The sequence below is a fragment of the Pristiophorus japonicus genome, chromosome 24 (assembly GCF_044704955.1).
Source record: "Pristiophorus japonicus isolate sPriJap1 chromosome 24, sPriJap1.hap1, whole genome shotgun sequence".
NCBI lineage: Eukaryota > Metazoa > Chordata > Chondrichthyes > Pristiophoridae > Pristiophorus > Pristiophorus japonicus.
This window is the reverse complement of record NC_092000.1, coordinates 6394095-6408063: the sequence shown is the minus strand read 5'-3', so window position 1 is coordinate 6408063 and position 13969 is coordinate 6394095. Positions and strand designations below refer to the sequence as shown.

The 13969-nt window shown below is 51.4% G+C and overlaps 1 protein-coding gene across 2 annotated transcripts in view; it reads left to right on the top strand.

Annotated features, from left to right (window-relative positions):
- olfm2a (olfactomedin 2a) overlaps positions 1-13969 on the top strand; it is a 420885-nt gene that overhangs the window by 391624 nt on the left and 15292 nt on the right. For both annotated transcript variants that reach the window (XM_070867015.1, XM_070867014.1), the window contains one exon: positions 2287-2442. In XM_070867015.1, the coding sequence (XP_070723116.1) occupies positions 2287-2442 (156 nt within the window). The remainder of the gene's footprint in view (positions 1-2286; positions 2443-13969) is intronic.

Sequence of the window (13969 nt, the reverse complement as noted above, 5' to 3'; positions counted from 1 at the left end):
CAAAAGTGGTGAGGGTTTCTGCATCCACCACTCTTCCAGGCAGCGAGTTCCAGATCCCCACCACCTTCTGCGTAAAGGCCGAGCTGTGTCAAGCCCGTGTGGTGGCTGGTGTGCAACGGTCACAACGTGTTTTAAAAAAAAAAATCCTTTTTCTAACCAGCATTTAGGGATCACAATATAGCAATTCCTCCTGAACTTGGCTTTTGTGGCCGCCCCGTGGGCCCTGTAACGAGCCAATCCGAAATTACCGCACGTGCGCGGTTTTTCCATTCGGAAGCCAGCTCACCGGCCTCGCGAGACCCGCGCGGCTGTGCAGCTTAACGGGCACCTTGATGTGGAGCACAGGCACCGGGGCGAAATACTGCGGGGAAAATCTCTGACACGCCACGAGGCTGCCAACGAGGGAAACAGCGTCCACGTGACTTCACCGCGGTATGACATGTGGCTCAGTGGCAAAGCGCAGGGCTAAATTACCTGACTTATCTCACACAACACAATCCCGCCATGTGACTCACAGTGCCCTGATATTTTGACGCAGTGGCAAATACACAAAGGATTGTTTTGCTTAACTCTGGGAGGTGAACCCTGTCTGTGGTTGGAGGCAATGCAAAGTCGTTCTAACTGTTGGTTGAGGCTCTGGGGCCTGTCAGCCATGGCTCAGTGGGCAGCACTCTCGCCTCTGAGTCAGAAGGTTGTGGGTTCAAGTCCCACTCCATAGACTTGTGCACAAAAATCTGGGCTGTCACTCCCAGTGGAGTACTGAGGGAGCGGCGCGCTGTCGGAGGGGCAGTACTGAGGGAGCGCTGCGCTGTCGGAGGGGCAGTACTGAGGGAGCGCCGCACTGTCGGAGGGGCAGTACTGAGGGAGCGCCGCACTGTCGGAGGGGCAGTACTGAGGGAGCGGCGCACTGTCGGAGGGGCAGTACTGAGGGAGCGCCGCACTGTCGGAGGGGCAGTACTGAGGGAGCGCCGCACTGTCGGAGGGGCAGTACTGAGGGAGCGCCGCACTGTCGGAGGGGCAGTACTGAGGGAGCGGCGCACTGTCGGAGGGGCAGTACTGAGGGAGCGGCGCACTGTCGGAGGGGCAGTACTGAGGGAGCGCCGCACTGTCGGAGGGGCAGTACTGAGGGAGCGGCGCACTGTCGGAGGGGCAGTACTGAGGGAGCGCCGCACTGTCGGAGGGGCAGTACTGAGGGAGCACCGCACTGTCAGAGGGACAGTACTGAGGGAGTGCCGCACTGTCGGAGGGGCAGTACTGAGGGAGCGCCGCACTGTCGGAGGGGCAGTACTGAGGGAGCGCCGCACTGTCGGAGTGGCAGTGCTGAGGGAGCACCGCACTGTTGGAGGTGCTGTCTTTCGGATGAGACGTTAAACCGAGGCCCCGTCTGCTCTCTCAGGTGGATGTAAAAGATCCCATGGCACTATTTCGAAGAAGAGCAGGGGAGTTCTCCCCGGTGTCCTGGGTCCAATATTTATCCCTCAATCAACATAACAAAATCAGATTATCTGGTCATTATCACATTGCTGTGTGTGGGAGCTTGCTGTGTGCAAATTGGCTGCTGCGTTTCTCACATTACAACAGTGACTGCACTTAATTGGCTGTAATGCGCTTTGAGACGTCCGGTGGACGTGAAAGGCGCTATATAAATGCAAGTCTTTCTTTCACGTTTGGGTGTTTGTAACTGTGGTTTCTTGCTCGCTGTGCTGGAGGGAGTATGGTTATTGAAGTGCAATTGTACAGAGATAGGCGAGCCCCCCCTTCCCCATTCTCCCCCCTCCCTTTCCTTCCCCCCAGGCCCCCACCTCCTCCTCTCCTGGTTAAGGATCTCCTCGATTTCAAAATTCCCATCCTTGTTTGCAAATCCCTCCGTGGCCCTCGCCCCTCCCTATCTCTGTAATCTCCTCCAGCCCCACAACCCCCCCATGAGATGTCCGCGCTCCTCCAATTCTGCCCCCTTGAGCATCCCTGATTATAATCGCTCAACCATCGGTGGCCGTGCCTTCTGTTGCCTGGGCCCCAAGCTCTGGAACTCCCTCCCTAAACCTCTCCGCCTCTCTACCTCTGTCTCCTCCTTCAAGACGCTCCTTAAAACCTCCCTCTTTGACCGAGCTTCTGCCGTCATTTCTTCTTGTGCGGCTCGGTGTCAAATCTTTGTCTGGTAACGCCGCTGCGAAGCACCACGGGACATGTTGCAATGTCAAAGGCGCGAGATAAAGGCAAGCTGTTGTTGCTTTATATATGACGAGAGACTGGATATATGTGGTCAATCCAATTCTTGTTTTGCAGGTGCAGAACATCTCCCAGTCTATCGAGGTCCTGGACCTCCGGACCTACAGGGATCTCCAGTACGTGCGCAACACCGAATCACTGATGAAAGTTCTCAACGCCAGGTTGAAAGTTGCGACAGAGAGTCAGACGAACCTGTTGAGCAAAAACTTCCAGGTATGGTGGAAACCTGCATGGGCGCCTCTCTTTCCCTCTCTGCAATCTCCCTCCCCCAACCGTGCAGGCACTTCCGCTGGAGACGCTTGGCCCCCCGACTGTCTTGCCCAGGTGGTCACTCCGCACTTGACAGCCTGGATATCCGACTGTGGAGACCATCACACCCCTCCTGTTCATGCACGTACACTTCCAATAGGGCGGGGGGTGGGGGGGGGGGGGGCGCGGTGTTATGTCTGTAATGCACTTATGAATGACTTCACGAGACAATGTGTTGTACTCAAACTGCAGTGACCTTGGTCCTTTATTCGTAACTCCAGAGTGAGGCACAGGCATGGTGGCTCCCCTTTTATACAGCCCCTGCCACCAGGGCAGGAAACCCCGGTCTCCACCAGTTGCACCCTCTAGTGGTGCCAGCATAGTATATATACAGTGTAAACCTTATTGACAGTACATCAGGTAACAAGTCTTCATCTTATGCAACTATACAGTGACTACACAGAGAGTGCATCTATAGTCTGCATATATAACACACAGGATGAGTAGTGTGAGGTCCTACCTTAAGGACAGCCTTACAGAGGGCAGCTCATTCAGCACAGACTGGAGCTGGGCACTTTCGCATTCTGTCTCTCCATGAACAGGATGACTGTACCTCCTGGCCGTCGGAGGACATTATGGTTTACATTTCTGTTAGAGAGATTTATTTGCGGTGTTTTTCTTCAGAGCTTTTGCCTCTACCCTTATCGCAGTTAACAGCCGCGTCAGTGTGTGTGAATGTGTTTCTGTGTGTGTGTGTGTGTTGGTGTGTATATGTGTGACTGTGCATGTGTCTGTGTTTCTATCTGTTTGACTGTTTCCGTCTGTGCATGTGTCTGTGTAAATCTGTTTATCTGTGTGTGTGTGTGTCTGTCTGTGCATGTGTGTATGTCTGTGTGTGTCTGTGTTTCTGTCTGTTTGTCTGTGTGGGTGGGTGTGTGTGTAAATATGCTTACGTGTGCAAATGTGTGTGTCTGTGCGTGTGTCTGCGTTTTTGTCTGCATGTCTGTGTGTGTCTGTGTTTCTGTTGGTGTGTGATTATGTGTGAGTGTGTGAATGTGTGTACGTGTGTGTGTGTCTGTCTGTGTGTCTGACTGTGTGTGTGAGCATCTGTCTGTGTGTCTGACTGTGTGTGTGTGCGTGTCTGTCTGTCTGTGTGTCTGTCTGTGTGTATGTGTGTCTGTCTGTGTGTCTGACTGTGTGTGTGAGTGTGTGTCTGTGTGTCTGACTGTGTGTGTGAGCGTGTGTCTGACTGTGTGCGTGTGAGCGTGTGTCTGACTGTGTGTGTGAGTGTGTGTCTGTGTGTCTGACTGTGTATGTGTGAGCATGTGTCTGACTGTGTGTGTGTCTGTGTTTCTGACTGTGTGTGAGCGTGCTTCTGACTGTGTGTGTGTGTGAGTGTGTGTCTGTGTGTCTGACTCTGTGTGTGAACATGTGTCTGACTGTGTGTGTGTGTGAGTGTGTGCATGTGTGTCTGACTGTGTTTGTGAGCGTGTGTCTGACTGTGTGTGTGTGAGTGTGTGTCTGACTGTGTGTGTCTGTGTTTCTGACTGTGTGTGTGTGTGTCTGACTGTGTGTGCGAGCGTGTGTCTGACTGTGTGTGTGTGAGTGTGTGCATGTGTGTCTGACTGTGTGTGTGCGCGTGTGTGTGACTGTGTGTGAGCGTGGGTCTGACTGTGTGAGCGTGTGTGTGTGTGTGTGTCTGACTGTGTGTGTGAGTGTGGGTCTGACTGTGTGTGTGTGAACGTGGGTCTGACTCTGTGTGTGTGTGTGTGTCTGACTGTGTGTGTGAGTGTGGGTCTGACTGTGTGTGTGTGAGCGTGGGTCTGACTGTGTGTGGTGTTTGGGCGGGAGGGATTTGTCGAGCTGAGGATGACGAAATGTGAGCAGGATGAGACAGCAGGGACTGTTGACCGGTGCCCCGAGCCGCCGCAGTGTTGTGTGTTGCTATTTGTGCCTCTTTTGCCCTCCTCTGCTGTTGGCACTGCCTGTGCCGGGGCACAGCTCCATACCCCGTCACCCTCTGCTGATCATTCATCCGACCGGAGGGTTGGCGGGCCATTTGACCATGGCGCGCGGGATAGGCTCAGTCAGCAAGGCTCGCCATGTCCGTGCCTCACTTCGAAAGAGCCTGAAGTTATAATGATACTGCAGTACGCAGATCAATGACTGCAGTGTGTGAAGAGTAATCGGTGAGAGCGAGGTTAGACTGCAGCCTGCACCAAGACTGGAGTTATACTTCCCACAATGAGTGTGAGATGTCAGCCTGCAGGGAGTCTCACGTGGGACCTATCACTTGAGTTATACAACAAAATCTGGCATTTATGTAGCACCCATAACATAGTAAATTAACCCAAGGCACTTCACAGGAGCGTTATCAGATCTGACACTGAGCCACTGAAGGAGATATCGGAACAGGTCACAAAAAGCTTGCTCAAAGAGGTAAGTTTTAAGGAATGCCTTAAAGGAGGAGAGGTAGAGAGGTGGAGAGGTTTAGGGAGGGAGTTCCAGAGCTTGGAGCCCAGGCAGCTGAAAGCACGACCACCGATAGCGGAGCGATGAAAAAGGTGGGATCCGCTGGAAACCAGAATTAGAGGATTGCAGAGATCTGCGGAGGGAGTTACAGAGATAGGGATTTGCACACAAGGATGAGAATTTTAAAATCGAGGCGTTGCTGGACTGGGAGCCAGTGTAGATCAGCGAGCACAGGGGGTGATGGGTGAGTGGGACTTGATGCGAGTTAGGACACGGGGCAGCGAGCACAGGGGGTGATGGGTGAGTGGGACTTGGTGCGAGTTAGGACACGGGGCAGTGAGCACAGGGGGTGATGGGTGAGCGGGACACGGTGTGAGTTAGGACACGGGGCAGCGAGCACAGGGGGTGATGGGTGAGCGGGACACGGTGCGAGTTAGGACACGGGGCAGTGAGCACAGGGGGTGATGGGTGAGCGGGACACGGTGTGAGTTAGGACACGGGGCAGCGAGCACAGGGGGTGATGGGTGAGCGGGACACGGTGCGAGTTAGGACACGGGGCAGCGAGCACAGGGGGTGATGGGTGAGTGGGACTTGATGCGAGTTAGGACACGGGGCAGCGAGCACAGGGGGTGATGGGTGAGCGGGACACGGTGCGAGTTAGGACACGGGGCAGCGAGCACAGGGGGTGATGGGTGAGTGGGACTTGGTGCGAGTTAGGACACGGGGCAGTGAGCACAGGGGGTGATGGGTGAGTGGGACTTGATGCGAGTTAGGACACGGGGCAGCGAGCACAGGGGGTGATGGGTGAGCGGGACACGGTGCGAGTTAGGACACGGGGCAGCGAGCACAGGGGGTGATGGGTGAGCAGGACTTGGTGCGAGTTAGGACACGGGGCAGCGAGCACAGGGGGTAATGGGTGAGCGGGACTCGGTGTGAGTTAGGACACGGGGCAGCGAGCACAGGGGGTAATGGGTGAGTGGGACTTGGAGCGAGTTAGGACACGGGGCAGCGAGCACAGGGGGTAATGGGTGAGCGGGACGTGGAGCGAGTTAGGACACGGGGCAGCGTGCACAGAGGGTGATGGGTGAGTGGGACTTGGAGCGAGTTAGGACACGAGGCAACGAGCACAGGGGGTGATGGGTGAGCGGGACTCGGTGCGAGTTAGGACACCGGGCAGCGAGCACAGGGGGTGATGGGTGAGCGGGACGTGGAGCGAGTTAGGACACGGGGCAGCGTGCACAGGGGGTGCTGGGTGAATGGGACTCGGTGCGAGTTAGGACACGGGGCAGCCGAGTTTTGAATGAGCTCAAGTTTACAGAAAGTGAAAGATGGGCGGCCGGCCAGGAGAATATTGGAATAGTTGAGTGAGTGGGGTAACAAAGGCACGGATGAGGGCTTCAGCGGCCAATGGGCTGAGGCAATTTTATGTGAAGATTTTCTGGGGGGTTTTTGTATTGCGGTGATAATTTCAGTAGCACTGACGCAACGATGGTGGAATAACCGAAGCTGTAGGTTAATTTGGCTTTCCACCCGGGACATTTTGACTCCAGCTATACAGCGAGTGGCACTTTGTTTCCTTAACATTGTGGACACAGCAGAGAAGCGCAGAGCCTGGAGCCGTTGAGGTTCATGTCCTGAAAGCTGTGGCCAGGCTGGGGGGGGGTCCCAGGAGCCGGATCTAGAAATAGCTGCTGCCCTTCTGAGATGGAGCTGTGATTTGAGTTCCTATTGGAACGAGCACGGAGCAGACTGTCGCCAGGCAGTGCAGTCCAGTGTTGTTCCAGGCTGCGGAGGGGTGACATGCGGCTGGTGCTGTGGCATTCTAGCCTTCCCGCGCAGGCTGTAATGGGGACGATTACCGGGAGAAGGGTAGGGGGAGGATGAATGAGTCACAGCCTGGCCAAGGTCAGACAAGGCAGCAGTATAGGATGTGACTGTGCACCCCTAGGGGCGAGAGGAGTGCGGTGACCTCATTGAGACAGATGGCGAGGTTGACATTGTTCAAAGGTGGGCACCGACAACAGTAAACTCACTGGAATTTACAAAGACAACATGATCAAAAGAAATAGGAGCAGGAGTCGGCCATTCGGCCCCTCGAGCCTGCTGCGCCATTCATTAAGATCCTGGCTGATCTGGGACACCCTCAGAGCCTCCCTGATAAAGTGCAACATCCCCCACCGACACCTGGGAGTCCCTGGCCCAAGACTAGTCCGCTCTAAGTGGAGGAAGTGCATCCGGGAGGGTGCTGAGCACCTCGAGTCTCGTCGCCGAGAGCGTGCAGAAACCAAGCGCAGGCAGTGGAAGGAGCGTGCGGCAAACCAGTCCCACCCTCCCCTTCCCTCAACGACTATCTGTCCCACCTGTGACAGGGACTGTGGCTCTCGTATTGGACTGTTCAGCCACCGAAGGACTCATTTTGAGAGTGGAAGCAAGTCTTCCTCGATTCCGAGGGACTGCCTATAATGATGATGGCTGATCTGATCATGGACTTAGATCCACTTCCCTATCCACTCCCCATAACCCTTGACTCCCGTAGTGTTCAAAAATCTGTCTATCACCACCTTAAATATATTCAATGACCCAGCCTCTGGGGCAGAGAATTCCACAGATTCATGACCCTCTGAAAAGAAATTTCTCCTCATCTCCGTTTTAAATGGGCAGCCCCTTATTCTAAGACTATGTCCCCTACTTTTAGTTTCCCCTATGAGTGGAAACATCCTCCCTGCATTCACCTTGTCAAGCTCTCTCATTATCTTATAAGTTTCAATAAGATCACCTCTCATTCTTCTGAACTCCAATGAGTATAAGCCCGACCTACTCAACCTATCTTCATAAGTCAACTCCCTCATCTCCGGAATCAACCGAGTGAACCTTCTCTGAACAGCCTCCAATGCAAGTATGTCCTTCCTTAAATACGGAGACCAAAACTGTACGCAGTACTCCAGGTGTGGTCTCACCAATGCCCTGTACAGTTGTAGCAGGACTTCTCTGCTTTTATACTCTATCCCCCTTGCAATAAAGGCCAACATTCCATTTGCCTTCCTGATCACTTGCTGTACCTGCATACTAACTTTTGTGTTTCATGCACAAGGACCCCCAGGTCCCTCTGTACTGCAGCACTTTGCAATTTTTCTCCACTTAAATTATAATTTGCTTTTCTATTATTTTGCTAAAGTAGATAACCTCATATTTTCCCACATTAACTCCATCTGCCAAATTTTTGCCCACTCACTTAACCTGTCTATATTCGTTTGCAGATTTTTTGTGTCCTCACAACTTGCTTTCCCACCCATCTTTGTATCATCAGCAAACTTGGCTACATTACACTCGATCCCTTCATCCAAGTCATTAATATAGATTGTAAATAGTTGAGGACCCAGCACCGATCCCTGCGGCACCCCACTAGTTACTGTTTGCCAACCGGTAAATGATCCATTTATCCCGACTCTCTGTTTTCTGTTAGTTAGCCAATCCTCTATCCATGTTAATATATTACTCCCAACCCTGTGAACTTTTATCTTGTGCAGTAACCTCTTGTGTGGCACCTTATCGAATATCTTCTGGAAATCCAAATACACCACATCTACTGATTCTCCCTTATCCACCCTACTCGTTACATCCTGAAAGAACTCCAGCAAATTTGTCAAACATGATTTCCCTTTCATAAAACCATGCTGACTCTGCTTGATTGAATTATGCTTTTCCAAATGTCCCGCTACTGCTTCCTTAATAATGGACTCCAGCATTTTCCCAACAACAGATGGTAGGCTAACTGGTCTATAGTTTCCTGCTTTTTGTCTGCCTCCTTTTTTAAATAGGGACATTACATTTGCAGTTTTCCAATCTGCCCGCCCCAGAATCCAGGGAATTCTATCTTCACTCCACCTGCATAATTAGAGCGGGTAGCTTCTGTACCACGCATGGCAGTGTAGTGGCGACAAACAGGACTGGTAACTGGGAACATAAGAATTAGGAACAGAAGTAGGCCATTCGGCCCCTCGAGCCTGCTCTGCCATTCAATGAGATCATGGCTGAAAGTCATGAATTCAAACCTCATCGTGGCACTCAACGGGCTAGAGTTTGGTTTTCACCAGCACTGTAGTCAATTGCCTACTCTTGCATAGAACCTGTTGGCCAGCCAAGGTTACAATCAATCCCAGAATCACAGAACGGTTACAGCCTGGGAGGAGACCATTCGGCCCGTCGAGCCCGTGCCGGCTCTCTGCAAGAGCCCTTCAGCCAGTCCCACTCCCCCCGCCCTTTCCCCGTAACCCTGCACATTCTTTGTCCTTCAGGCACTTATCCAACTCCCTTTTGAAAGCCACGATTGAGTCTGCCTCCACCACCCTCTCAGGCAACGCATTCCAGATCCTAACCACTCGCTGCGGGAAAACGTTTTCCCTCGTGTCGCCTTTGGTTCTTCTGCCAGTCGCCTTAAATCTGTGTGTCCTCTGGTTCCCGACCCTTCCACCAATGGGAACAGTTTCTCTCTCTATCTACTCTGTCCAGACCCCTCATGATTTTGAACACCTCGATCAAATCTCCTCTCAACCTTCTCTGCTCCAAGGAGAACAACCCCAGCTTCTCCAGTCTATCCCCGTCACTGAATTCCCTCATGCCTGGAACCATTCTCGTCAATCTTTTCTGCTCCCTCTCTAAGGCCTTCACATCCTGCCTAAAGTGCGGTGCCCAGAATTGGACACAATATTCCAGCTGAGGCCGAGCCAGTGTTTAATACAGGTTCATCATAACTTCCTGAGAATTAATTAAAAAATTAATGAATAGTGTATGGTACTTTGAGCAGTTCCAGTGCCTTCTTTTAAGCACCTTAGGGTCACCTTCTGTAAATGTATACAGAAAATATGGTAAATCTTTTCCCTGCTATTTAAAAGCTGGACCATCTACGATGATGTTAAAAGGTTTTTTTGCTTGTTAGAAAGATGTTTTTTGATTTGATTTGATTTCAGGATTTGTCTGTTCTATCCAATCCGATGTTGGACTGTTTAATCTGTATCCCGCCCTTTGCTTCTTTATTTTCCTCAGGCCCAGCCTGCCTCTGAGCAAAGCTGAGTCTTGATACAAACACGTGCATGAATGGCTTCAGCCTTCTGTGTAACCGAGTGCCTTTCACATTCACCCTCTGTGCTCGCTGATCTACATTGGCTCCCTTCTTTCTGAATCCCTCCATGGCCCTCGCCCCCTCCCTGTCTCTGTAACCTCCTCCAGCTCCACAACCCCCCCCACTGTTCACTGTTCGTAGGTTTATCTGTAACCATCAGGGCTGCTGACCGAGGGCCGTGCGGCTCTTTGTCGGCCGGCGCGGACACGATGGTCCGGAATGGCCTCCTTCTGCGCTGTAAGTTTCTATGTTTCTAACTCCCCGAGATCTCTGCGCTCCCCTGCGCTCCTCTAATTCTGCCCTCCTGAGCATCCCCCGATTATAATCGCTCCACCATTGGCGGCCGTGCCTTCAGCTGCCTGGGCCCCAAGCTCTGGAACTCCCTCCTTAACCCTCGCCGCCTCTCTCGCTCCTCCTTTAAGACGCTCCTTTAGAACCTACCTCTCTGACCAAGCTTTTGGTCACCTGCCCTAATATCTTCTTATGTATCTCAGTGTCAGATTTTGTCTGATAACGCTGCTGCTTTACTATGCCAAAGGCGCCAAATAAATGCAACTTCTTGTTGTTGATATCCCAGGATCCAGCTTTGACTGATGGGGTGAAAGGACCCTCTGTCTGGTGGCTGTAAAGGCCTTTGTAAAATAGGTTGGGACGATCTCAACCCAACTCCTCGTAGTATGGGGCCCAAAGAGTCAAACTCTTTCTGTCACTGAGTCACTGCTAACTGAGAGAGGCCAGGGGATGGTTTATTTGAGAAATGGTGAGATCACAGCGCTACGTAGGAGATGCTCTTCTGGATTAGGGTAAAGGCCCTTCACTGGGCCAGAATAAAGAAGCTGTGTGTTGGATGTAAAAAGTTGATCTGGGACTGCTTGATGCAGACATGGAAAATTAATCCCTCACCTTGATTTTTTTTTTCTCAACAAAGAGGCGTATAGAAGATAGGAGCAGGAGTTGGCCATTCGGCCCTTCGAGCCTGCACTGCCATTCAATAGGATCATGGCTGATCCTCTACCTCAACGCCATATTCCCGCTTTCTCCCCATACCCCTTGATGCCTTTTGTTTCTAGAAATCTATCTATCTCTCTCTTAAATATCAGTGACTTGGCCTCCACAGCCTTCTGTGGTAGAGAATTCCACAGCTTCACCACCCTCTGAGTGAAAACATTTGTTAGATCTCTTAATTTTCAATGAAATGTGAACTTCGGTTGTAGTTTTAACATAACTTTATTCTGGCAGCTACAACAAGCTTCTGGCTTTAAGCCAGGCCTTTGTCCTTCTGAGACCACATGGCCAAAATGCTGTTCATATACCTGATCAGTTTACAGAAAAGAACTCGCCTTCTTTGACCTTATTGGCTCAATTGATAGTCTGTTAACCTTTAATTGGCTCGCTAACAAAGGTCCTAAGATGTCAAGTTGATTGATGACTTAATGCAACATGCTGAGTTGCAGCTTTGACTTGGGGTCTGTGAATTTTCACAGCTTGTCTGAATGCAGCCTGTTTGAATTCTCTATCACCTTTCTCCTCATCTTGGTCCTAAATTTCCTGCCCCCGTATCCTGAGACTGTGACCCCTTGTTCTAGACTTCCCAGCCAGGGGAAACATCCTCCCCGCATCCAGTCTGTCCAACCCAGTCAGAATTTTATACGTTTCAATGACAACCCCTCTCATTCTTCCATTTCTTCCATAGACTTAAAACCGTTGCCATGGAAACCAATGCTCTTGTCTTAGCTGGGCAATCTAGTGAGCAGTGGGTCCTGCTTTCAATGTTTTCACCTCATAAGTTGGTCAACGCAAATTCCTACCCAAGGTGAAGTTCAAATTCCTTCAAGGGTCTGGATTTTGGGGCTTTTTTGGATTTCGGGGCGTTAAAGTTAGCACCTGAAAATAGTTTGCGATTCCGACTGCGAGTTTTGGCAAAAATGTAAGTTGGAAGAGCGTTGGCCTTAACTCAGTCGTTACACAGCGGACTTTGTGCGCCCAAACAGAAACTTGCGATGGTAAAGCAGTTGCTTTGTTGTTTAGTGCCCTGCAACATAACGTCGTATAATGTATGGTTTTATTTTGGTGGGGGGGAGTTTTTGTGACTTTGTTGCAGTAAGATTTATGACTCATCATTTGCCATTGGTGTCCTGTGCAGCATCATTCCAACGTTCACCGGAGATGGGCCTTTATGGGGGCACATAACGTGTCCAGTATTAGCTCCATCCCTCAGTTTCCTCCATTTAGGAGCCAGTCCATTACGAACTGGCGACGCGCGAGTGTTGGTCCAGCAGCATCTCCACGCTGCCTCCCCCATGGATGGGGTGGCTATCCAATGGGGGCCTCGCCAGGCTCCTCTTCATCGCCCTCCTCCTCCTGAGGTGGGCCTGCAATCCCCACTGGCAATGCCTGGTCCCTCATGGTGGCCAAGTTGTGCAACGTGCAACACACCGCAATATTGAGGGGAGTATTGAAGGCTGCCTCCAGAGCGGTCCAGGCATCGGTCTGCCTGTCGGAGATGGCATATCTCTGTCAGCACTTCCTGTCAGAAGCGCAGCCTTCTCACACACTGCTCCTCAGAGAGCTGGAGGTCTGGAGGTCCTACAGCCCCTCGAGCCTGCTCCGCCATTCAATAAGATCATGGCTGATCTTCGACCTCAACTCCATTTCCCCACGCGATCGCCACATCCCTTGATTCCCTTAGACTCCGAAAGTCGATCTTAGCCTTGAATATACTCAACGAGTGAGCCTCCACAGCCCTCTGAGGTAGGGAATTCCAAAGATTCACCACCCTCTGAGTGAAGACGTTTCTCCACATCTCAGTCCTATATGGCCGACCCCTTATTCTGAGACTGTGACCCCTGGTTCTAGACTCCCCAGCCCGGGGGAAACATCCTCCCTGCATCTACCCTGTCAAGCCCTGTTACAAGCAAAATGAAGTCCCTTTGCTTTGAATTGGAAATATTTAATTATGTTGGAAGTCTAATTGAAAGCTTGCTCCAGACTGACCTTCCGTTCATGTCACCAGAAGCTCAGTGGGAGGTGAAGCCACACCCCAGGGACACCTTGGCACAGGGCGTCAGGGAGATGTGACACAGCTCTGCCAAAGAGGATGTGTGGGTGTGCAATGTGGGGCAAGAAGATCGCCTCAGTGCGTTGCAAATGGGTAAACATGTTTATGATTTCATTACACACACATCTCCTCCTGGAGGGTTCCATCCCATCGGGAGGAGATTCACTGCCTCAAGGACATGACAGAGTTGCACATTAACTTCCTGTCTACTGCCACCTCCCATTAGTTGTCCAAAGTAGGCATGCAGGTACAGCAGGCAGTAAAGAAAGCAAATGGCATGTTGGCCTTCATAGCGAGAGGATTTGAGTATAGGAGCAGGGCAGTCTTACTGCAGTTGTACATGGCCTTGGTGAGACCACACCTTGAATACTGTGTACAGTTTTGGTCTTCTAATCTGAGGAAGAACATTCTTGCTATTGAGGGAGTGCAGTGAAGGTTCACCAGACTGATTCCCAGGATGGCTGGACTGACATATCAAGAAAGACTGGATCGACTAGGCTGATATTCACTAGAGTTTAGAAGAATGAGAGGGGATCTCATGGAAACATATAAAATTCTGACAAGACTGGACAGGTTAGATGCAGGAAGAATGTTCCTGATGTTGGGGAAGTCCAGAAACAGGGGTCACAGTCTAAAGATAAGGGGTAAGCCATCTAGGAACGAGATGAGGAGAAACTTTTTCACCCAGAGAATTGTGAACCTGTGGAATTCTCTGCCACAGAAAGTTGTTGAGGCCAGTTCGTTGGGTATATTCAAATGGGAGTTAGATGTGGCCCTTATGGCTAAAGGGATTAAGGGGTATGGAGAGAAAGCAGAATGGGGTACTGAAGTTGCTTGATCAG